The sequence below is a fragment of the Coregonus clupeaformis genome, chromosome 20 (genome assembly GCF_020615455.1).
Source record: "Coregonus clupeaformis isolate EN_2021a chromosome 20, ASM2061545v1, whole genome shotgun sequence".
Lineage (NCBI taxonomy): Eukaryota > Metazoa > Chordata > Actinopteri > Salmoniformes > Salmonidae > Coregonus > Coregonus clupeaformis.
In genome coordinates, this window is record NC_059211.1 from 14225135 (window position 1) to 14249383 (window position 24249).

The following is a 24249-nucleotide window of genomic DNA, read 5'->3' on the forward strand; positions in this document are numbered from 1 at the left end:
ATGACGATTCTATCCATCTCAGCTGTGATGGATACATAGTCTCTAAATTGACTCTGTTTCAACCAGATAATGGTTTGAACATAAATACTGCTTTACTTTGGAACTAATGTGTGTAAGCTACAGTCAGAGTCTCTCCAGATTCCCATCCAAAAACGATATTATACAGTATTTCTCACTGTTCTTCGAGGAAGAAATAATGGTTTTAAGGATCTGTCAGACGACAAATTGAGCTGCAGGTTATTCCCCAGTAAAGCATCTTGTTTTGTGAACACAATAACTTTTGTTGGCGCAGTGGCTCTGGTCTAAAATTACTGTGCTGCTTAGTTATTTGTTTCATTGAGAAATGTGACTCCTTCAGAAGTTATTTTAGAAATGTCAATGAGTCCCATTGTATAAACACAGCAGTTTAGGGTGGGAATTACCTCTTGTTCACCTCAAGCATTGTTTTAGACAGATCAAAGCCAAGTCCTGCAGAGAGCCAAATAGCTTTCAGACAGGAAATAAACTGTTTTGTTCTGTTTGTTTTCCTCATACCTAGTCATGATAGATTAGGATTTCCACGAATGTGATGAATTGGGTTCCATTAAGTATTTTGCATAATGAAATAATATATTGAAAGAGCTTGATACAACAACAGTATTCTTTATTGTTTATGTTTTAAAACTAATCTAGGAGCACCTGTATGGAAAAGAAATGTAATAATATATAATCTCGTCCACCAAACAGCTAAATCTCTGTAACAATTGAGCCTGGGGTCAAGGCTATGTTGTATGATGATCCGTGACCGAATTGCAGTGGGGTCGCCAAAGTACAGATAATTGTAGTGGACAATATACAAACGTTTTTGAGAAAGATAATTAGAAAAATAGTTTGAGTAAATGTATTTATTGGTTTCTTTTCATTTTGATAAGGGAGATGAAAATGTAATGAATTTAAGGTTATTTGTTGATGTATAAATATACATTTACCGATTTTTAAGGTTGTGTGATTGGGGTGGGTGGGGTTGCCAGAAATTCTGGTGTAAAAATGGGATCCCTGCTGAAAAAGTGTGAATACCACTGCACTAGATCAAGACTGTCCCTTTCATGTTATAAACATTCAAATGTTTCCCCTTGTGTCCATTTCAGAGTCATGGCGTTTGAGAAGGGGAACGAGGACCCCCTGTTCATCCTAGAGAGTTGCGAGGTGTACAGGAACCCCACAGAGGTCAAGATGACCCATATCGTGCTGCCCTGCCACGCCAACCACTGTGGCGAGGTCAGCGTAGGCCAGCTGCTCAAGTGGATGGACTCCACAGCCTGTCTGTCTGGTGAGCTATGACCTCTGACCTCATAGTATGACCTCTAAAGAGAAAGTGGTCCCTCTAGACCTGGGTCGTGTTCATTAGGCACCAAATGGAAGAAAACCACTATATAGAGACTAAGGTGCCATTTGGGATGCAGACACTGACTGGAGCCCTCCAAGATGTGGATTGAGATCAACAGCTATAGAGTCATGTTAGCCCTACAGGGGATTAATACTGTCCAGTATGTAATAGTTATGTAGTTAATAGTTAAGGAACTCTTGATGAACACAAATAAGACATGGCAAAATGTGTAGACTTGCAGGAAATTAGCTTAAAAATGGCAACAATAAAAAATCTTCACCCCATAGCAAAATTTATAGAATTTCAGGAAATAAGCTTTAAACCTGCAACATTTTCTCTCCACCAACAAAAATGCTATGAACAGTTTGTTTCATGTCCAGTGCTTGTGCCCATAGAAATAGACGTGGCATGGGGGAGGGGGTTCCCCATTAATGGAATGGGGGGCCAGAGTGAAAAAATGTGGGAACCACTGCCATAGAGCATATACAGTGGCTTGCGAAAGTATTCACCCCCCTTGGCATTTTTCCGATTTTGTTGCCTTACAACCTGGAATTAAAATTGATTTTTTTGGGGAGTTTGTATCATTTGATTTAAACAACATGCCTACCACTTTGAAGATGCAAACTATTTTTTATTGTGAAACAAACAAGAAATAAGACAAAAAAACAGAAAACTTGAGCGTGCATAACTATTCACCCCCCCCAAAGTCAATACTTTGTAGAGCCACCTTTTGCAGCAATTACAGCTGCAAGTCTCTTGGGGTATGTCTCTATAAGCTTGGCACATCTAGCCACTGGGATTTTTGCCCATTCTTCAAGGTAAAACTGCTCCAGCTCCTTCAAGTTGGATGGGTTCCGCTGGTGTACAGCAATCTTTAAGTCATACCACAGATTCTCAATTGGATTGAGGTCTGGGCTTTGACTAGGCCATTCCAAGACATTTCAATGTTTCCCCTTAAACCACTCAAGTGTTGCTTTAGCAGTATGCTTAGGGTCATTGTCCTGCTGGAAGGTGAACCTCCGTCTCAGTCTCAAATCTATAGAAGACTGAAACAGGTTTCCCTCAAGAATGTCCCTGTATTTAGCGCCATCGATCATTCCTTCAATTCTGACCAGTTTCCCAGTCCCTGCCGAATTAAAAACATCCCCACAGCATGATGCTGCCACCACCATGCTTCACTGTGGGGATGGTGTTCCCGGGGTGATGAGAGGTGTTGGGTTTGCGCCAGACATAGCGTTTTCCTTGATGGCCAAAAAGCTCAATTTTAGTCTCATCTGACCAGAGTACCTTCTTCCATATGTTTGGGGAGTCTCCCACATGCCTTTTGGCGAACAACAAACGTGTTTGCTTATTTCTTTCTTTAAGCAATGGCTTTTTATCTGGCCATTCTTCAGTAAAGCCCTGCTCTGTGGAGTGTATGGCTTAAAGTGGTCCTATGGACATATACTCCAATCTCTGCTGTGTAGCTTTGCAGCTCATTCAGGGTTATCTTTGGTCTCTTTGTTGCCTCCCTGATTAATGCCCTCCTTGCCTGGTCCGTGAGTTTTGGTGGGCGGCCCTCTCTTGGCAGGTTTGTTGTGGTGCCATATTCTTTCCATTTTTTTATAATGGATTTAATGGTGCTCTGTGGGCTGTTCAAAGTTTAGGATATTTTTTTATAACCCAACCCTGATCTGTACTTCTCCCCAACTTTGTCCCTGACCTGTTTGGAGAGCTCCTTGTTCTTCATGGTGCAGCTTGCTTGGTGGTGCCCTTTGCTTAGTGATGTTGCAGACTCTGGGGCCTTTCAGAACAGGTGTATATATACTGAGATCATGTGACACTTAGATTGCACACAGGTGGACTTTATTTAACTAATTATGTGACTTCTGAAGGTAATTGGTTGCACCATATCTTATTTAGGGGCTTCATAGCAAAGGGGGTGAATACATATGCACGCACCACTTTTACGTTATTTCTTTTTTAGAATTTTTTGAAACAAGTTATTTTTTTCATTTCACTTCACCAATTTGGACTGTTTTGTGTATGTCCATTACATGAAATCCAAATGAAAATCAATTTAAATTACAGGTTGTAATGCAACAAAATAGGAAAAATGCCAAGGGGGATGAATACTTTTGCAAGGCGCTGTAGGGTGCCATTTGGGATGCAGCCTTAGTAATAGATGTGTTGTAAAAATATGTCTAATACACTGCCTGGTGTCATGATGTGATGCCACGTGGGCACTACCCTCAGGTGGGCATCGCAGTGAGCTGTGAGGACCTGTTCAGTAACTGCCAGTGGAACGTGTGTAATGCCTTTGCCATCTCTGTGGCGCGACGCACTGAGGCGGGGAAGGTGAGGGCTGAAGATCGAGAAGGAGTAAGAGAAAAAGAGAGCGAGAGCACCCATCTTGGTTTGACAGTGTTGGACGTATCAACCACATCAATATGTCATGCTTCAATAGGAGGACACACACCGCCCACCAACATTCTGTGTGTGTGTGTGTGCGTGTGCAGATGCAGCTGAAGCAAGTGATTCCGCGGACACAGACGGAGCAGATGGAGTACAGCATCGCGGCAGAGAGAAGGAGGATGAGACTGATCCACGCTGAGATCATCAAAGACCTACTGAGCAGCAGCACAGCTCAACTAGGTACAGTACACACAGGAACCATTGGAACTAAGGCATGGAGTTTTTCCTTACATGACCTGACTAGGAAGGTCACAAAATGCTTTAGACGTCCAATTCCCCTCTTATCTCTAATGTAAAATAACTGCCCTTATCAGTGGTAGTCACACCCATGCCACACCCTGTTGTGTAGTGCAGTTGCATTACGCTCTTGTGTGTGTGTGTGTGTGTGTGTGTGTGTGTGTGTGTGTGTGTGCGAATGCCTGTGTGTGTGTGTGCCACCAGGTGAGTGCCAGGAGTATGAGGATGCAGTGCCAGCCGAGCGGACGCAGGTAGAGAGCGTGGAGCTGGTGCTGCCGCCCCATGCCAACCACCAGGTCAGCACCTTCGGGGGCCAGATCATGGCCTGGATGGAGAACGTGGCCACCATCGCAGCCAGGTGAGTCCCTGTATGTCTGTGACCTGCCAGTCCAGGTTTCTTATTGTGTCAAAATGTGGATGTAGTTGTAGTAGAATGAGTAGATTGGTCACAAATGGGTTGAGCCTCTGTAGAAGAAGTGAGATGGACTAATAGTCTCTCTCCCTCCCTCCCTCCCTCCCTCCCTCCCTCTCTGTTTCTCTCTCTCTCCCCCCTCTCTCACTCTTTCTCTCTCGCTCTCTCTCCCTCTTTCTCTCGCACACATCCATTCTCCAGTCGTCTGTGTAGTGCCCACCCCACTCTGAGGACCATAGACATGTTCCACTTTCAGGCTCCGTCTCACATTGGTGACCGACTGGTGCTGAAGGCCATTGTTAATAATGCCTTCAAGAACAGGTGAGGAGGAGTTAGTCTGAAAAGTACACTGAACAAAAATATAAACGCAACATGTAAAGTGTTGGTCACCTGTTTCGTGAGCTGAAGTAAAAGATCCCAGAAAGGTTCCATACGCACAAAAAGCTTATTTCTCAAAAAAATGGTGCACAAATGTATTTATTTACACCCCTGTTAGTGAGCATTCTCCTTTGTAAAGATAATCCATCCACCTGACAGGTGTGGCATATCAAGGAGCTGATTAAAGAGCATGATCATTAAATAGGTGCACCTTGTGCTGGGGACAATAAAAGGCCACTCTAAAATGTGCAGTTTTGTCACCTAACACAATGCCACAGATGTCTAAAGTTTTGAGGGAGCGTGCAATTGGCATGCTGACTGCAGGAATGTCCACCAGATCTGTTGGCAGAGAATTGAATGTTCATATCTCTACCGCCTCCAACGTCATTTTAGAGAATTTGGCAGTACGTCCAACCGGCCTCACAATCGCAGACCATGTGTATGCCGTCGTGTGGGCGAGCGGTTTGCTGATGTCAACATTGTGAACAGAGTGCCCCATGGTGGCAGTGGGGTTATGGTATGGGCAGGCAGGCAGGGATAAACTATGGACAACGAACACAATTGCATTTTATCGATTGGCAATTTGAATGCACAAAAATACCGCAACGAGATCCTGAGGCCTATTGTGAGGCCCTTTTTGTTGGGGGGTTTATCTGTAACCAACAGATGCAAATCTGTATTCCTAGTCATGTGAAATCCATAGATTAGGGCCCAATGAATTTATTTAAATTGACTGGTTTCCTCATATGAACTGTAACTCAGTAAAATTGTTGAAATTGTTGAAATTGTTGCATCTTACGTTTATATTTCTGTTCAGTATAGCTACTGGACTAACAACAAACAAGAAATGGGAAACTGGTCTGAATACCTATTTAAAGGGTCTGAATACCTATTTAAATGTGATATTTCTGTTTTTTTATTATTAATACATTTGCAAACATTTCTAAAAACCTGTTTTTGCTTTGTCCTTATGGGGTATTGTGTGTAGATTGATGAGGGGGAAAAAACGATTTAATCAATTTTAGAATAAGGCTGTAACGTAACAAAATGTGGAAAAAGTGAAGGGGTCCGAATACTTTCTGAATGCGCTGTATGTGTACATTTATTTTGCAACGCTCACGCACGCAACGCGGCCAGCATGTTATGTGGTCAGCATGTTAAGTGCTTAGCGGAACGTTCCACTTTGAATATCCCGCGTGTACTAAGTAGGCAAGCCATATTTTCTACTGGGCGTAACAATGACCAACACGCACAAAGCATTTTCAGAGGGTTTTCTGTTTTTGGTAACGCAAAAGTAATGTAACGACTAACAAGTTACTTTCCACAGTAAGTAACGGTGTAACGTAACGACTTACTTTTAATGGCAAAAGTAACATTCCCCAACACTGGTTATGACTAGCTATGACTTTGTTGTTACTAGCTCTAACTAGTTACTACTTGGGGCTTTGTTATAACTAGTTGTAAGTAACTAGGCTGTGACTAGCTGTGTCTAGTTGTGACTACTTGTGACTGTGTTATGACTAGCTGTGACTTTGTTGTGACTAGCTCTAACTGTTGTGACTACTTGTGTCTGTGTTGTGACTACAGGCCTGTTCAGCGGGGACATTGACATGTGTCTCTACCTTAAAACAAAGCATTTGGTTCTCCTCCAGCGTGTACAGACTGACCTGGGAACAGATCAGGAAGGAGTGGGTTAAACCATTGAAATTACTATAGAACCTTTATGGGTTAAAGCAGAGCCTTGTAGGGTTCTATTCATTTACTACTACATACATCATTATATCATCAACATTTAGTGCAAGTGGAAATGTTATATGTAGCTCCTTTAAGAAAGCGGTTGACTTGTTCCACATTGCTTCCATCCAACTTAATCTGAATATGAAAACACTCACTATGACTGTGCATTTTCAGCTGGCCTTAGAAAGTCATGACTTTATTAGACAGTAGGGAGGAGAGGGGAGAGAGCAGGAAACAAACAATCCTATACGTTTTTTCTAATTTGTTTAATAACGTTTATAATGATTGATGCCTTTACGTTTAACTGTTCCACAAACAAGACTTACCTTGTTTTTCTCAGAGCTCAACATCCAGTTGCTTTGAGCAGCCATTATTTTCAGTGCAGACACATTGTTGTAGCTGAAGTACATCTGATAAATGAACCGGTTTGGATTCCTCTGAGTAACTGTGTGTGTGTGTGTGTGTGTTGTGTGTGTGTGTGTGTGTGTGTGTGTGTGTGTGTGTGTGTGTGTGTGTGTGTGTGTATATATATATATATATATATATATACACAGTGGGGAGAACAAGTATTTGATACACTGCCGATTTTGCAGGTTTTCCTACTTACAAAGCATGTAGAGGTCTGTCATTTTTATCATAGGTACACTTCAACTGTGAGAGACGGAATCTAAAACAAAAATCCAGAAAATCACATTGTATGATTTTTAAGTAAATAATTTGCATTTTATCGGCAGTGTATCAAATACAGTACTTGTTCTCCCCACTGTATATATATATATGTTTGTGTGTGTGTGTGTGTGTGTGTGTGTGCTTTGTCTTACCTGGTTGCTGAAGTCCCAGGGTACAGACAGAGGCACCTCCGTTAGCTTGCAGGAAATAATGTACTTCCTGTAAACATATAGTGATCTCATAACAGATGAGATCGCAACTTTAGAGTTTTCATAAAACTAGTCAAATGGAAAGACACACGGCACAACTCTATGGTTTAACCCTTACTCTAACCATAAACCTAACCCTACCGTAACCGTAGCAAGTGGTTGCATATCAACAGAGTTACAATTGATAGTTGGTTGATAGTGTGAGCATCTGTAGATCATCTATAGGGGACTGTCCAAATAAAGTGTGACCGGGAATACCACAGTGATGATTTTGCCTCCCTTCTTCCCTCCTCTCCTCACCTGTCCAGGCGGATTTTCTTCCTAGCGATAGCCTCCTTGTAGCGTCTCTTCCCATCCTGAGAATGAAATAATGAAGTGAATTTGGGACCTGGCGTCCACCGTTAGGAAATTGGATGAGCAGAGCCATGCGTCTCTTGACATTACTCAATAAACTACCGTAATTGCATTTCTCAATCTACATTATAAAATGGTACATTTGGATCCTGGATGGCGACTGGTTGATAGCTGTTATTTATTCACGATAGTCTACAGGTAATGCCTGTTAACAGTTCCATTTAAGTTATCAAGGTGCATCTTCTGTTCCACAGCCCAGCCAGGCAATTCATAAACTTTATCTCCACATGAAAAAAGTGTCTCAACATTATTTCCCCATGCTTCTAGCCTAGCATTTGGTTTCCAACTGTGCTGCCTGCCTCTCCGACCTCTGCAATAATGTTGCAAATTACAAATGTGATCTCCATCGTGCCATAGAGAATGAACATGTCCGGATGAGACAGACCGCTTCTCTGAGCCAGGCGAATTCATGCATCAGCATCCTTATTGTGGATACATCCAAAGAAATGGCAATAGAAACAAAAGTAAAACAAATGAAAATGCACATAGTCTGCTGTCATTTTAGCTGCTCGATGTGATTGTGTTAGCTTTACTTGGCTAGCTAGCAAAGGAGAAGTGCCAGCCTGCATAGCAACCTTTTTCGCTTAGAATGGACGACGACCCATCCACTTGGCTAGCAATCATGCCAATAGAATGGACGACCAGTCTGCTTGGCTAGCAACCTCAGAAATTTTGTCCAGACTATATCGCCTGGTGGAAGGATTAAATAAAAATAATTGTCTCATTAAAATAACATTTGTAATGAAAGAATGTCGTTAATCTTTATAAAAATATGTTGGTAACCGTTTGATAAAAGCAATAAGGTACTCGAACCCATTAATTATGGTGAATAACACACTCCTAACGGTTATTTCCCTAATTACAGCCCTTAGCCGTGTGTTTTAACTATTATAAACTGGGTGGTTCGAGCCCTGAATGCTGATTGGCTGACAGCCATGGTATATCAGACCGTATACCATGGGTATGACAAAACATTTATTTTTACGTTGGTAACCAGTTTATAATAGCCTCAGGGGTTTGTGATATATGGCCACGGCTAAGAAAGTGGTATATTGGCCATATACCACACCTCCTAAGGCCTTATTGCTTCATAATCCACTGGTTCTCATGTCTTATTGCTTAATTGACCTCCATACACATATACACACCTGCATGCACACTTTCTTGCACATACACATACACTCTATCTCTCTCACACACAGACGCTAAAATAGAACTTGGTTCTATTTTTCACACTTGAAGCGCTGCAAGTCCCGCCTCGCCCATCTCCTCAGGATCATATACCACGTGGGTGATTGAAAGATGAACTGAGGTCCACACTCCAGTCCAGCTGGTGGTGGTAATGTACCTTAAAGTTGGTTGCCAACTGCCAGATAAAGTCCACAGAAGACTGAAAGAGGAGAGATTACTAGAAACTAACTAGGTTTCCCCTTTTATCTGTGGATTAATTGTCAGAGTAGAGAACACACGATTTTGTGTGACTCAAAATGGGTCAAAATTCTACAAAGATCCAGAAAAAAAGGACCTTGTGCATTTCAGGTAAAACAACAACCCAATGTTTATATCCCAGGACAAATTATCTAGCAACAGCAAGCTAGCTAGTTAAATGTCCATGAATGTTTCATGTGTTTCAACCTGTCCCCAAATTAATATAGTTGGTTGAGAGTTCGTTTTGATATTTCAACCTGTGTGTCCTGATGGCGTCTGGTGTGGATGGACAAAACCAACATGCGCACGATGGTGGACGCACGTGCATGCCCGGTCTAGTCAGCATGTATAGAGTAGCTCAAGACCGAGATATATGTCAGATTTCCTAATAGCCTAGTTGTTTCAATAGTTTTAGTAAATTGAACCGTGTATTTTGGAATAAACAGTGTCTTATTTTTTTGGGCGCATTATTATTTGGCCTTCGTAGTTCAGCAGCCTATATTGAAATGTAACTGTTCCACAAAAAATGTGTGATGGAGGAGAAATGTATACACATTATGATAATAAAGAAAGATGTATAAATAATAGCTTATGTCCAAGTGTTCTAACGAAATTCCATATTAAACTATCGAAATGTATGATGAGTGCAAAGAAAGGTGTTGCATCACTGTGATGAGGTGTGAATGAAGGAGTCAGGCACAGGAGGTAAAACACCGAAGTCCAGAGTTTATTCCGTTTACATAAATAAAACGCACCAAGCGTCAAAACGAAATTATCACAAGGGAAATATTCCACCTTGGCAATAACAAATGGAAGAGTAGCTCAAGCGAGCTACTCGCTCTCACAAAGAAACAATCACTCACAAAGACAAGGGGAACAGAGGAAACACTTATACACATACTAATTAGCGGAATGAACACCAGGTGTGTGTGATTGACAAGACAAGACATGACAAGTGGAGTGATGAGAATGGGATCGGCAGTAGCTAGTAAGCCGGTGACGACGAACACCGAAACCTGCCCGAACAAGGAGGGGAGGCAGCCTCGACGGAAGTCGTGACAATCACAACGAAATTCTATCTTGATAAATCCAAATCATCAAAGCAACATTGTCCATAAATCCAAACTAACATTTAGGCAGATTTATTAAAACGAAGTATACATAATAAAGCCACTTAATACAGGCTACTGACTTGAAATATCGACATGAAAATTAAAATAACCTGCGCACTACTGACCACGAATGCAAACTGTCAAAGTAATTTGAGTATTCTAACGCGTTACTTTGTAATGCGTTACCCCCAACACTGGTCATAACAGAGTCACAAGTAGTCATAACTAAACACCGCTAGTTACAACCACGGCGGCAGGTAGCTTAGTGGTTAAGAGCGTTGTGCCAGTAACCGAAAGGTCGCTGGTTCTAATCCCCGAGCCGACTAGGTGAAAAATCTGTCGATGTGCCCTTGAGCAAGGCACTTAACCCTAATTGCTCCTATAAGTCGCTCTGGATAAGAGCGTCTACTAAATGACTAAAATGTAAAAATGAGAACAACTGCCACGGAAGGCCTACCGCCCACCGCAGGTATTGTTAGGCCCACCGCAGGTATTGTTAGCAGAAAACAGGATCCCCCATTATAGTAAATGCCAATCTTCATGTAAAAAAACAATAATTGCTTCTAATACACCAGATGTACAGTATGTCCTTGAACCGATTATTCTGAAATAGCACACAGAAGGAGTTATAAGGATAATATGGCAGCCTGCAGTACCCCGGTTGGCCTTCAATTTGAGTTACTCAGTGAGTAATGAGTTTCTCAATGAAAGACCCTCTTAACCGACTTAATTTGGCTTCAATGCGCTGTTGAGTCTTCACATAGGAATGAATGGTGTCGTGTGATCGATGGCTTTGTCCATTCATACAGTGGGGGAAAAAAGTATTTAGTCAGCCACCAATTGTGCAAGTTCTCCCACTTAAAAAGATGAGAGAGGCCTGTAATTTTCATCATAGGTACACGTCAACTATGACAGACAAAACGAGAAGAAAAAAAATGCAGAAAATCACATTGTAGGATTTTTAATGAATTTATTTGCAAATTATGGTGGAAAATAAGTATTTGGTCAATAACAAAAGTTTCTCAATACTTTGTTATATACCCTTTGTTGGCAATGACACAGGTCAAACGTTTTCTGTAAGTCTTCACAAGGTTTTCACACACTGTTGCTGGTATTTTGGCCAATTCCTCCATGCAGATCTCCTCTAGAGCAGTGATGTTTTGGGGCTGTCGCTGAGCAACACGGACTTTCAACTCCCTCCAAAGATTTTCTATGGGGTTGAGATCTGGAGACTGGCTAGGCCACTCCAGGACCTTGAAATGCTTCTTACGAAGCCACTCCTTCGTTGCCCGGGCGTGTGTTTGGGATCATTGTCATGCTGAAAGACCCAGCCACGTTTCATCTTCAATGCCCTTGCTGATGGAAGGAGGTGTTCACTCAAAATCTCACGATACATAGCCCCATTCATTCTTTCCTTTACACGGATCAGTCGTCCTGGTCCCTTTGCAGAAAAAACAGCCCCAAAGCATGATGTTTCCACCCCCCATGCTTCACAGTAGGTATGGTGTTCTTTGGATGCAACTCAGCATTCTTTGTCCTCCAAACACGACGAGTTGAGTTTTTACCAAAAGGTTATATTTTGGTTTCATCTGACCATATGACATTCTCCCAATCCTCTTCTGGATCATCCAAATGCACTCTAGCAAACTTCAGACGGGCCTGGACATGTACTGCCTTAAGCAGGGGGACACGTCTGGCACTGCAGGATTTGAGTCCCTGGCGGCGTAGTGTGTTACTGATGGTAGGCTTTGTTACTTTGGTCCCAGCTCTCTGCAGGTCATTCACTAGGTCCCCGTGTGGTTCTGTGATTTTTGCTCACCGTTCTTGTGATAATTTTGACCCCACGGGTGAGATCTTGCGTGGAGCCCCAGATTGAGGGAGATTATCAGTGGTCTTGTATGTCTTCCATTTCCTAATAATTGCTCCCACAGTTGATTTCTTCAAACCAAGCTGCTTACCTATTGCAGATGCAGTCTTCCCAGCCTGGTGCAGGTCTACAATTTTGTTTCTGGTGTCCTTTGACAGCTCTTTGGTCTTGGCCATAGTGGAGTTTGGAGTGTGACTGTTTGAGGTTGTGGACAGGTGTCTTTTATACTGATAACAAGTTCAAACAGGTGCCATTAATACAGGTAACGAGTGGAGGACAGAGGAGCCTCTTAAAGAAGAAGTTACAGGTCTGTGAGAGCCAGAAATCTTGCTTGTCTGTAGGTGACCAAATACTTATTTTCCACCATAATTTGCAAATAAATTCATTAAAAATCCTACAATGTGATTTTCTGGATTTCTTTTTCTCAATTTGTCTGTCATAGTTGACGTGTACCTATGATGAAAATTACAGGCCTCTCTCATCTTTTTAAGTGGGAGAACTTGCACAATTGGTGGCTGACTAAATACTTTTTTCCCCCACTGTATATACAGTCATTGGTCACAACAACACAGTTACTTACAACTAGTTATAACACGGACACAAGTAGTCACAACCAGTCTTTATCCTTGGATTGACACATCCGCTTGGATTGAAACCTTGTGCCTTTTCCCTTCTGTCCAATGTAGACAATGTGATGTGATCGTCCAGGCAGATGAGGATGACACTATCTACCGTGTGGCCACTCCATGTGTCAGTAAGGGGGGAAAGGGCCAGGACTTCATTCTCATGGCCTCTAGGAGGAAGCCCTGTGACTCCAGGTAACACTCTGCCTGTCTATCATCCATCCATGAGCATCCCGTAATCACCAGTATGCATTTTTGTTGTTGCTTGGTCACTGCTCCCCAATGCTTCCATAATCCTTACACATTTCCAATGGCACTGCATTCCTTTTCTGTTCTCTCACTGCACCCTAACTGACCCAGATTTGGTTGTACCCCAAATGTTACTTGACTGCATCCCACAGTGCATTTACACCTTCCAGATTTCATGTCCTTGTCATGTTTTAATGGTACAATCTGCCTCTTCTGTCTCTCTCAGGGACCCATACCTGATTGCCCTGCGCTCTGTCACCCTGCCCACCCACCTTGCCACTGAGGAATACACCCGGGGAGAAGTACTCTGTGCCGGCTTCAGTATCTGGGAGGAGTCCGACTCTGTCACCAAGGTGGACCAATGGGGCTCTTCGTTAGCTCAGCGAAAAGCTAGCCTGGTCCAAGATACATTTGTGCTGTAAAGCCAACTTCTTTGGTTGTTCTCATGCCAAACATGACAGTGACCGTAGGAGTTGGCAAGACAGTACAAACAGATCTAGGACCAGGCTAACTCAGTGCTTTTCTTCTTCACACTGTGTATGCACCCTTATTCTATAAGCTGATAATGTGGAAAGCTATTTGGACCACTGATCTCATTGTCTCTGTGTGTTTTGCCTCAGATCTCCTACTACAACCAGGCCACGCCGGGAGTCCTCCCCTATATCTCCAACGACATCGCAGGCCTTTCTTCCAGCTTCTACGGCACCTTTCACTCCTGCAGCAAGTACCTGGAGGAGAACAGAGACAGCCTGGCCACCCTGCCCCCCCTCTGTCCTGTCACAAATGGTATAGTCCTGGAAGTTCTGCCCCTTTGACCTATGATAGAATGGTACCATTCTCCTGGCCGCCCTGCACCACTCTGGCCTGTGAAAGAATGGTATCACCCAGCACCCCTCTGCCCTGTTACTGAATGGCACCGTCCTGCTGCCCCTGCACCCCTACTAATATGTGCACTTGGAGAGGACCAGGATAGCTTGTTCCCTTTACACCCCTTCTGCACTGAGGAACAACCTACCCTATCCACCCCTCTTCTCTTTGGTAGACCTGGGAACGCCAGTTCTGGGATATCCCCCCAAGGAAATCGGTAGTTTTGCATTTCTAAAATGTGGGATTTTCAAATGTGGGAATAGTTTTGGGATTATTAATGTTTGTTACTCTTATTGGTTACTCTTTGATGTTCCACACTACAGGTTACTTCTTACAGGTTACTCTTACCTCTTAGACTGCCAGCTGGTGAATTTCCATTAGGATAATATTATATAGAACTCACCTCATCTTTGATATTTTGTGCAATACTTAGCAATACTTGTGTTTAGGTCTTATCTGGGCATTAAACAGTTAGTAGCCCTATGAACAGGAGAAGTATGCAAACTGGTTGTTATGCAGTTGAGTCTGACATGTTTGTACATGTTTTTGTCTTGTCTCTTGCTACCAAACTGTGGATAAAAAAGCAGACTAGTTCAAGTCGCAGTATTTACATGCAACTTGTTTTATAATAGGCTATTTTCTACCTCCTTAAATCAAGTTCTTAATCCACCATTTGCCTTTCGAAACTGTAGTCGAGATGTACATTTACTGTATTTGTGATAGCATTTTGATTTGAGAGACTAGTGCACTGTATAATCTCAGAATGAGCCACATACACTTTGCTTCATAACAGGTATTTCAACATGAGTAGACGCCATGAGGTGAATAAATAGCCATGATTTCACCCGAACAATAAACACAATAGACCAGTGACCCCTTTGTTTGACCTCTCCCTTGTTCCTTACTCCTTGTAGTTTCATAAACAACAGAATAAAATATATACAAATACCCCAAAAAACTGTTCATAGCATTTAACTCTTGACAAGCGCTGCAATGGCAGATGGATACAGGGGGGCCAGAGGTGGTGATCATAAACCCTTTATAAGGCCTTCATAGAATTATCAATAAGCATGCTTGGAAAAGGGGTCTGTTTTAACATATTTTATACATTATGATTATAAATGTAATTTGAAGCATCTATGCTGGCTGTATAAAGGGTTTGAAATCATACTGAATGACAATGATGAGATTAAAGTACATTTAGAGGTAGAGAACAGTTACAATCCACCGTACAGTACCTGTCCTCTATGCACACCTTGATGAGTTTCCTCCGGGCATAATGCTTGCTGTTGGCCAACATGTCACTCCTCTCCTGCTGGGCGTGACTCTGCCTCTGCCGCACTGTGTGCCTGTTGACCGTCTTGGCCAACGAGGAGTGCTGCCTGCTGAAGGTGACCACCATCGCCCGCTCAGACGCCTGCCTCCTCTTCTCCTCCAGGAAGCCTGCATGCCCTCTGGATCACCTGTTAGGAGGTTAAGCTGATGGAGCTGTGTCAGCGACCCATCAGATGCTACTGGAAGTTGATCAGCGGTGGCCCGAGGGTGGGGCGGCTTGGGGGGCTCGGGAAGGCTGCATGTGGAACTGGCGGATAGCGCTGCGGATGTCCCATCCCCCTGTTGCCCGGAAATGAGCAAGTCGCTCACCGGCTCAAGTAAGTGGACCAGAGTCTTGAAGCCGACGAGGCGGACACTAATTTTCCCAAGCTCCTCGTCATAGAACTCCTCTGGAGGAGTGAAGTCTGATCCAAGAGAGACAAGATAATCACAAATATACTCTAATAACATCAGGATTGTGATGATTAGAATGGTCATACTAAAGTTTGGGTCTGTAATGTAACTCTACATCTGCATCCCAAATGGCACCCTATCCGTTACTGATTAGCCTACATGTGAGAAGTCTTGAGGGTGCGCTACCAGCGGTTCCCAAACTATTTTGCTTCTTGACCCACAAATATACAGTGTATAGGTCCATTATCTTTTCAACACACTTTCTATTTGGTTTTACTACCTGGACCCCTACCAGGTAGGGTGACATGTTGTACATGCTGCAACGATCCAGGGCCAGCTCCAGGCATACATTTACATTTTAGCAGACGCTCTTATCCAGAGCGACTTACAGTTAGTGAGTGCATACATTTTGTTCATACTGGCCCCCCGTGGGAAACGAACCCACAACCCTGGCGCTGCAAGCGCCATGCTCTACCAACAGAGCTACAGGGGCATACGCAACAAGAGGTCTCTTAGGGCTCCCTGCCGCTAGAAGGGCAGTTTAGGAACTCAGGGGTCTCAACTTACTGTTGAGTTAGAATAGTAGAATACACAAGGTGCAAGTTTGAAATTTGATTGTGTATCAGCAGTTTTTCGTTTGTTTTGTCAGTCACTGACAGTCACTCAACAATTGTTAGGTTGGTAAGTTAGTCTAGTCAGTTATCTAAACTTGTAGTAATCATGGCCAAATTATTGACCGGGCAAGCAGGGCACGTGCCCAGGGGCTCTGACCTCCAGGGGGCCCACACTGATTTTGTTAGTCACTCTCACTCAGATATCCTTAACATTGTATAAGTCATGTAGAATTGCAGGAAATGTGCTGTAAAATGGCAAAACATTTCTCTCTACCCTATGGCAAAAGGGGTAGAATTGCAGGAAATTAGCTTACAAACTGAAAGAATTTAGCTCTTCCCCATGGCAAAAGAGTAGAATTGCATGAAAGATGTTTTAAAACTGCAACATTTTCTCTACGGCTCATGGCAAACCCACTAAGACCCCTGGCATGACCCACAAGTGGGTCCCGACCCACAGTTTGGGAACCACTGTGCTAAATTAACTTTTATCAAAGTTTCCTCTTGATATTAGATCGAAAATGTAATCATCTGTTTTAAAAAATGCTACTTGTATTCCGATTACACATTTAAAAAAAGAAATCTGGGTTGATTATAGTTACTTTATTTTTGTAACTGGATTAAGTCATCTCTGTTACATGTAATCCGTTACTACCCAACCCTGCCTATCCCCTATCTATTGCACTACGTTTGACAAGAGCCCTTTGGGCCTTGGTCAAATGTAGTGGACTATACAGTGAGGGAAAAAAGTATTTGATCCCCTGCTGATTTTTGTACGTTTGCCCACTGACAAAGTAATGATTAGTCTATAATTTTAATGGTAGGTTTATTTGAACAGTGAGAGACAGAATAACAAAACAAAAATCCAGAAGAACACATTTAAAAAATGTTATAAATTGATTTGCATTTTAATGAGGGAAATAAGTATTTGACCCCCTCTCAATCAGAAAGATTTCTGGCTCCCAGGTGTCTTTTATACAAGTAACGAGCTGAGATTAGGAGCACACTCTTAAAGGGAGTGCTCCTAATCTCAGTTTGTTACCTGTATAAAAGACACCTGTCCACAGAAGCAATCAATCAATCAGATTCCAAACTCTCCACCATGGCCAAGACCAAAGAGCTCTCCAAGGATGTCAGGGACAAGATTGTAGACCTACACAAGGCTGGAATGGGCTACAAGACCATCACCAAGCAGCTTGGTGAGAAGGTGACAACAGTTGGTGTGATTATTCGCAAATGGAAGAAACACAAAATAACTGTCAATCTCCCTCGGCCTGGGGCTCCATGCAAGATCTCACCTCGTAGAGTTGCAATGATCATGAGAACGTTGAGGAATCAGCCCAGAACTACACGGGAGGATCTTGTCAATGATCTCAAGGCAGCTGGGACCATAGTCACCAAGAAAACAATTGGTAACACACTACGCCGTGAAGGACTGAAATCCTGCAGTGCCTGCAAGGTCCCCCTGCTCAAGAAAGCACATATACAGGCCCGTCTGAAGTTTGCCAACGAACATCTGAATGATTCAGAGGAGAACTGGGTGAAAGTGTTGTGGTCAGAAGAGACCAAAATCGAGCTCTTTGGCATCAACTCAACTCGCCGTGTTTGGAGGAGGAGGAATGCTGCCTATGACCCCAAGAACACCATCCCCATTGTCAAACATGGAGGTGGAAACATTATGTTTTAGGGGTGTTTTTCTGCTAAGGGGACAGGACAACTTCACCGCATCAAAGGGACGATGGACGGGGCCATGTACCGTCAAATCTTGGGTGAGAACCTACTTCCCTCAGCCAGGGCATTGAAAATGGGTTGTGGATGGGTATTCCAGCATGACAATGACCTGAGGGGGCACATAGTTTGTGAGGAAGGCTGGGGGGGTATTCCCCCTGTCCGGAAGTTAGGGAATTTAGCATTTTTCTAACGCCTGAAACAGCTTTTTCCTGCAATCTAGAGCCATAATCATTATGTTTCATTCTATGTCAAAAAAATGTATTTTTCTATATATCTAAGCATATCTTTTGATCTGTCTGTATCCTCCTGTCTGGTGGTTCTTTTTTAAAGAAATGAAATATGCTTCTCTGCATCTCTGCTAAAATCTGGGTAAAAGATTGAAAGGAATATGAGTCTTATTCAGTACATTTAGCTATCGCTTGCTTTTCTAATGTCTACCAACCTTGCCAGCAGGCATGCCAGCTAAGATAGTTAGTCAAGCTAGCTACTCTAACTTGATTGATAGTTAAAGCCAACTTCATAAAATTGCTCAGTGGCAAGTAGTATTAAAGAGAAACAACTACAAATCTGAGGGGGCAGATGCCCCTGCCCCTGTGCTCCCTATGGGCATGAAGCTTCTGGTTGTGTCACGACTTCTGCCGAGGCTGCCCCCCCCCCTCCTGGTTCGGGCAGGCTTCGGCGTTCGTCGTCACTGGAGTACTAGCTACTGCCGATCCCATTCTCATCACTCCACATCACTCATGTCTTGTCAATCACACACACCTGGTGCTCATTCCCCTAATTAGTATGTGTATAAGTGTTCCCTGTGTTCCCCTTGTCTTTGTGAGTGATTGTTTTGTTGTGAGAGCGTGTAGCTCGGTTGAGCTACAACTCACTGTGTTATTGCCAAGTTGGATGTTTTCCCTTGTACAGTTTCGTTTGACGCTTGGGGCGTTTGATTTATGCAAACAGATTAAACTCTGGACTTCGGTATTTTACATCCTGCGCCTGATTCCTTCTTTCACACCTCGTCACAGGTTGTATGGAGGACTGATGTCTTTCTGTTTCTTAACCTCTAAAGACATCAAGCTTGTCACCTCTTGTAAAACCTGCGGAACAGGAAAAAGCTTTATCTATTTCACGTTATAACATGTATTGGATGGTAACATGCATGGGAAAATGAATATAGCTGTCACAGAAACACGTTAACTTGATTAATTGTACCTCTGGGCTGTCAGTTAGCATCAGTTTCTTCAGGTTGACATACAATCTCTTGATCGTCACATCTTGATACGGGCAGAGAATAAATAACCTGGATCCTATTGACCTCTGATATAATTTTATGGACTACTCTCATTTCACTCTGAAACAGCCCCTGGATTAAATCATTTACAAAGAGTTTATGGACAAATATGGAGGATACATCATGGGCATCAGGGAAAACAGAGCTCGCAAATGACATCAACGACCACAAGTAGGCCTACAATCCATCTTAGCTGTTGGAAAGAAGTTCACGTAAAACTGAGGGTAGAGTGGTTTGAATTGCAGAGGGAGAATCCAGTTTTCAATGATCTCCTCGTCAGAGATCAAAGTTATCTAGAGCCTTCAGTGACCAGATGCTGTTGACGATGCATTGTCTGTAGTTACCCTTTAAGCACAGGGGCGTGTCGTAGAGGGTCAACGCTGTGAGGTTAAGACAGCCTGACAGATCCTCAATGTTCTTCCTAGTCCCCATGTTGTTATCATGGAGATGGAGAAGCTGGAGTCGTCTCAGGCTGTCCTAGAACACTACGCCAGCGAGGGAAAAGACAGATGGAAAACATCTAGCTCTGGTCCAGGGCGTTAGTGCTCGTTCCACCACTAGTGTACCTCATGAACACTAGTGGAGGAACGTGCACTAATGCCCTGGACCAGAGCTAGAATGCATCATGCTCACCTTCAATGTTCTACAAAATGTGGAACAAGTGTTCCACACATTTAACACACGTTGTTCCACATAATGTAGAACTCCTTAAAAAAGGGTTAGAAGTCTGGCACATTCAAGGCATCCGTAAAACTCAAAGGCTGTGTCTCACTATATGGAACTATAGTGAATAGGGTGCCATTTGGGACACATACAAGAGTACCATTTATCATGGCTACAATTAATATGCACAACTTCAAAGGTTTGGCTTTGCAGAGGAGGCAGGCAGCAAGCAAGGTGCGTTTCTCGCTTTGTTGTCATCTTTTATAAAATAAAATAAAAAGCTGTTATCATAAACTTTTGTCCAGTTTCAATAAAAGACAACCAACAGCTGTAGGTAATCGGGCTAGGGCTATTTACATGGCTGAAAGAAACGAACGGATGACTAAATGTTGAAAATAAATGTCTCTCTGAATGTAGGCTATGAATTGGACTGCATTCATCCTTGAACCTTTAGCATACACATTTCTACAAGCATCACAACTAGTCCTACACTAACTAGCCCAATTGCTTTGGTCTTGTGACGAGTACTGAGGATACGAAGAGGCAGGACGCAGACGCTGGAATCAACAATGTAAAGGTTTACTTAACACTGAGCAAGAGAACAACAAAGAGCGAGTACACGGCAAGACACTAACAATCACACACAACACAACACTGAACAGTCCAGGGCTATATAGGGGTGGTGATGAGATGATGAGGTGCAGGTGCGCTGGAGGTGTTTAGGGTGCGTTGGGTTTCCATTCCGGTGTTGCCGAGGTGGTGCGCTCAGACCGGTGGCTCAGTAGTCCGGCGAATCAGAGCACCGGAGGGGAGCAACGGGAGGAGAAAGTAGCCCCCCCGGATGCGCGGCTCCTGCCGCAGGACATCACCAGCCAGGAGGACGACCCAGAGGACGAGGAGCGGACCGGTCAGGGCAGCGACGTTGGAAGTCCCGAATTAGGTTGGGGTCCAGAACGTCCCCAGCCGGAACCCAGCTCCTCTCCTCAGGACCATACCCCTCCCAGTCCACCAGGTAACGGAGCCGTCCCCCACGGAACCAGGATTCCAGCATGTCCCTCACCACATACGCCGGACTCCCGTCAATGTCCAGGGGCGGAGGGGGCGTACCCTGGGGGACAGCATCTGCCAGAGGACCAGGAACCACCAGCCTGAGGAGAGACACATGAAAAGTGGGTGAGACACGGTAGTGAGGGGGAAGGAGCAGCCGGTACGATACCTCATTTATCCGCCGGAGGACCTTAAACAGCCCCACAAACCGGGGGCTCAGTTTCTTGCAGGGCAGGCGGAGAGGGAGGTTTTTTGTGGACAGCCAGACACGATCACCAGGCTGGAATACGGGGGCCTCACTGCGGTGGCGGTCGGCTTGGTCAATCTGCCGATGAATGGCCCTCTGGAGATGGACATGGGCGGCATCCCAGACCTGTCCGGCCCTTCGGAACCACTCGTCGACAGCAGGAGCATCGGTCTGGCTGGGTGTCCAAGGGGCCAGGGCCGGCTGGTACCCCAGGACGCACTGGAAGGGAGTGAGCCCCGTGGAGGAGTTCTGGGCATATTCTGCCCAGGGAAGAAACCTTGCCCACTCACCCTGGCGGTCCTGACAGTGGCAACGAAGAAACCTCCCCAGCTCCTGGTTCATGCGCTCCACCTGCCCATTCGACTGAGGCCTATACCCGGAAGTGAGGCTGGCCATGGCCCCGATCTTCTCCAGGAAAGCCTTCCACAGTCGGGACGTGAATTGGGGGACAAAGTCCGAGACGATGTCCTCCGGAAGTCCATAATGCCGGAAGACCTGTTGGAACAGGACCTCAGCGACCTGGAGAGCAGAAGGAAGACCATTTAGTGGCAAAAAACGGTATGATTTGGAGAACCGATCTACGACCACCAGGACTGTGGTTAAGCCGTCAAAACGTGGGAGGTCGGTGACAAAGTGTATGGACCAAGGTCGCTGAGACACTGGGAGAGGAACTAGTTTGACTGCCGGGCGTTCCGAGGTGTCTTCGTTTGGGCACATACAGAACAGGAGTTGATATAGCGGAAGACATCAGTAGCCAAGGTGGGCCACCAGTATTTTTGTGAGAGAGAATGTAGGGTGCACATCATACCGGAGTGCCCTGCCGTAAGGGTGGTGTGCGCTCAGATCAGTAGACGGTCACGGACCCTGGTGGGTATATACACGCGCCCCGGAGGGCCGTCGGCAGGCGCTGGGTCCTCCTGAGCCGCCAGGCGGATGTCTTCATCCACATCCCAAATGACAGGTGCCATGATGAGAGACGGAGGCAGGATAGGATCCCCCAGATCTTTCCTTTCTCCGGTATGGTGCATCCTGGGTCCTGGGTGCGTCAGCTTTCACATTCTGGGTCCTGGGTGGTAGGACAGAATAAACTGAAAGCGAAATTGGGCCCACCTGGCTTGACGAGAGTTCATCCGTTTCTCTGCTCGTATGTGCTCCAAATTCCGGTGGTCAGTGAGAATCCGGAATGGATTGACTGCGCCCTCCAGCCAGTGTCTCCATTCCTCCAGAGCGAGTACCACCGCCAACAGCTCCATGTCTCCAACTCCATAGTTCCTCTCTGCGGGGGTAAGCTTTTTCGAGAAAAAGGCACAGGGAAACATTTTCTCTGGCTTACCTTGCCGCTGGGAGAGGACCCCACCCACGCCCTCCTCAGATGCGTCCACCTCCAGGATGAAAGGAAGGATGAGATGTATCTGAGTGTTTTAGGAGGGGCGCTGTGGTGAACCTCTCCTTCAGCCTCTTGAAGGCAGCGTCAGCCTCAGGGTTCCAGGCCAGCTTCTGAGGCCCACCCTTAAGGAGAGAGGTGAGCGGGGCGGCTATGGAGCTGAAGGACCTGATGAAACGGCGGTAGAAATTTGCGAAGCCCAGGAAACTCTGTAGGCCCTTGATGGTGGTGGGGACTGGCCATGACCTGACGCCGTCTGTCTTCGCTCTTTCCATGAACACCCCCTTAGGACTGATCCTGTATCCCAGGAAGGAGATGGCCTGTTGGTGGAATTCGCATTTCTCCCCCTTCACCAACAGGCTGTGTTCCCGGAGGCGGAGTAGGACCGCTCTGACGTCCCTGACGTGCTCCTCGAACGTAGCCGAGTAGATCAGGATATCGTCGATGTACACCACCACCTGTCTACTCAGCATGTCTCGGAACACGTCATTGACGAAGGACTGGAACACGGAAGGTGTGTTGGCGAGGCCGTAGGGCATGACGCAGTATTCATAGTGGCCTGATTTAGTGCTGAATGCCGTCTTCCACACGTCTCCTTCCCGGATTCGGATCAGGTTGTGGGCACTCCTCAGGTCCAACTTGGTAAAGTACAGGGCCCCTCGCAGCTGCTCGATGGCCGACGGAACCAGAGGGAGGGGGTACCGGTACTTGGTGGTGACTGCGTTCAGCCCCCGGTAGTCAATGCACGGTCTCAGTCCTCCATCTTTTTTGACCACAAAGAAGAAGCTGGCAGAGGCAGGAGAGGTAGAGCGTCTGATGAACCCCCGTTTCAGGGTCTCCGTCACATACTTCTCCATGGCCTCAGTCTCCGCTATGGAGAGGGAGTAAATGCGACTCTTCTGGGGGTCTTGTCCCTCTAGCAGGTCAATGGCGCAGTCCCAGGGCGTGTGAGGAGGGAGACACTTAGCCTTGGAGGCAGAGAAGACATCGGAGAGATCTGCATACTCATGTGGAATGTTGGGCTGGAGGGCGGACTCCGCACTCTCCACTGACGTGGAACAACAAACCACCGGCAGGCACGTCCTCCGGCATGAGGGGGACCAGGCTGTGATCCTCTTGGTGATCCAATTGATGGTGGGGTTGTGTAGTCTGAGACAGGGTAATCCCAAGACAATCCGGTGAAGGGGGGACGTGATGATGTGGAAGGACAGCTCCTCGTGGTGCTCCGGTAGTGTGGGAATGGTGATGTGATGGGGAGAGTGACGTGCGTAATGGTGCCTGATCCAAGTGGTTTATTGTTCAGCGAGGTGACGTGTAGCGGAGAAGGCAGTGGCACGGTGGGCAACCCCCATTCAGAGACCAGCTCCCTATCTATAAGGTTCCTCGCTGATCCAGAATCTATCATTGCCGTGTAAAGCGAAGAGAAGGAAGAACCATTCACTGTTAGGGGAACTAAAAACAATGGTTTGGTGACAGGTGATGACGGAACACTCACGGAGCGGCAACGGTAGTCATACCGCCTAGATAGTGAGCC

The 24249-nt window shown here is 45.1% G+C and overlaps 1 protein-coding gene across 1 annotated transcript; it reads left to right on the top strand.

Annotated features, from left to right (window-relative positions):
- The first annotated feature begins 3502 nt into the window (after window positions 1-3502).
- On the top strand, window positions 3503-14928 carry LOC121533738 (acyl-coenzyme A thioesterase 11-like). The gene is made up of 7 exons (XM_045205324.1): window positions 3503-3727; window positions 3865-4000; window positions 4262-4415; window positions 4671-4790; window positions 12970-13101; window positions 13382-13508; window positions 13776-14928. The coding sequence occupies exons 1-7, from the start codon at window positions 3578-3580 to the stop codon at window positions 13968-13970; spliced, it is 1014 nt and encodes a 337-aa protein (XP_045061259.1). The 5' UTR covers window positions 3503-3577; the 3' UTR covers window positions 13971-14928.
- Window positions 14929-24249: the final 9321 nt, after the last annotated feature.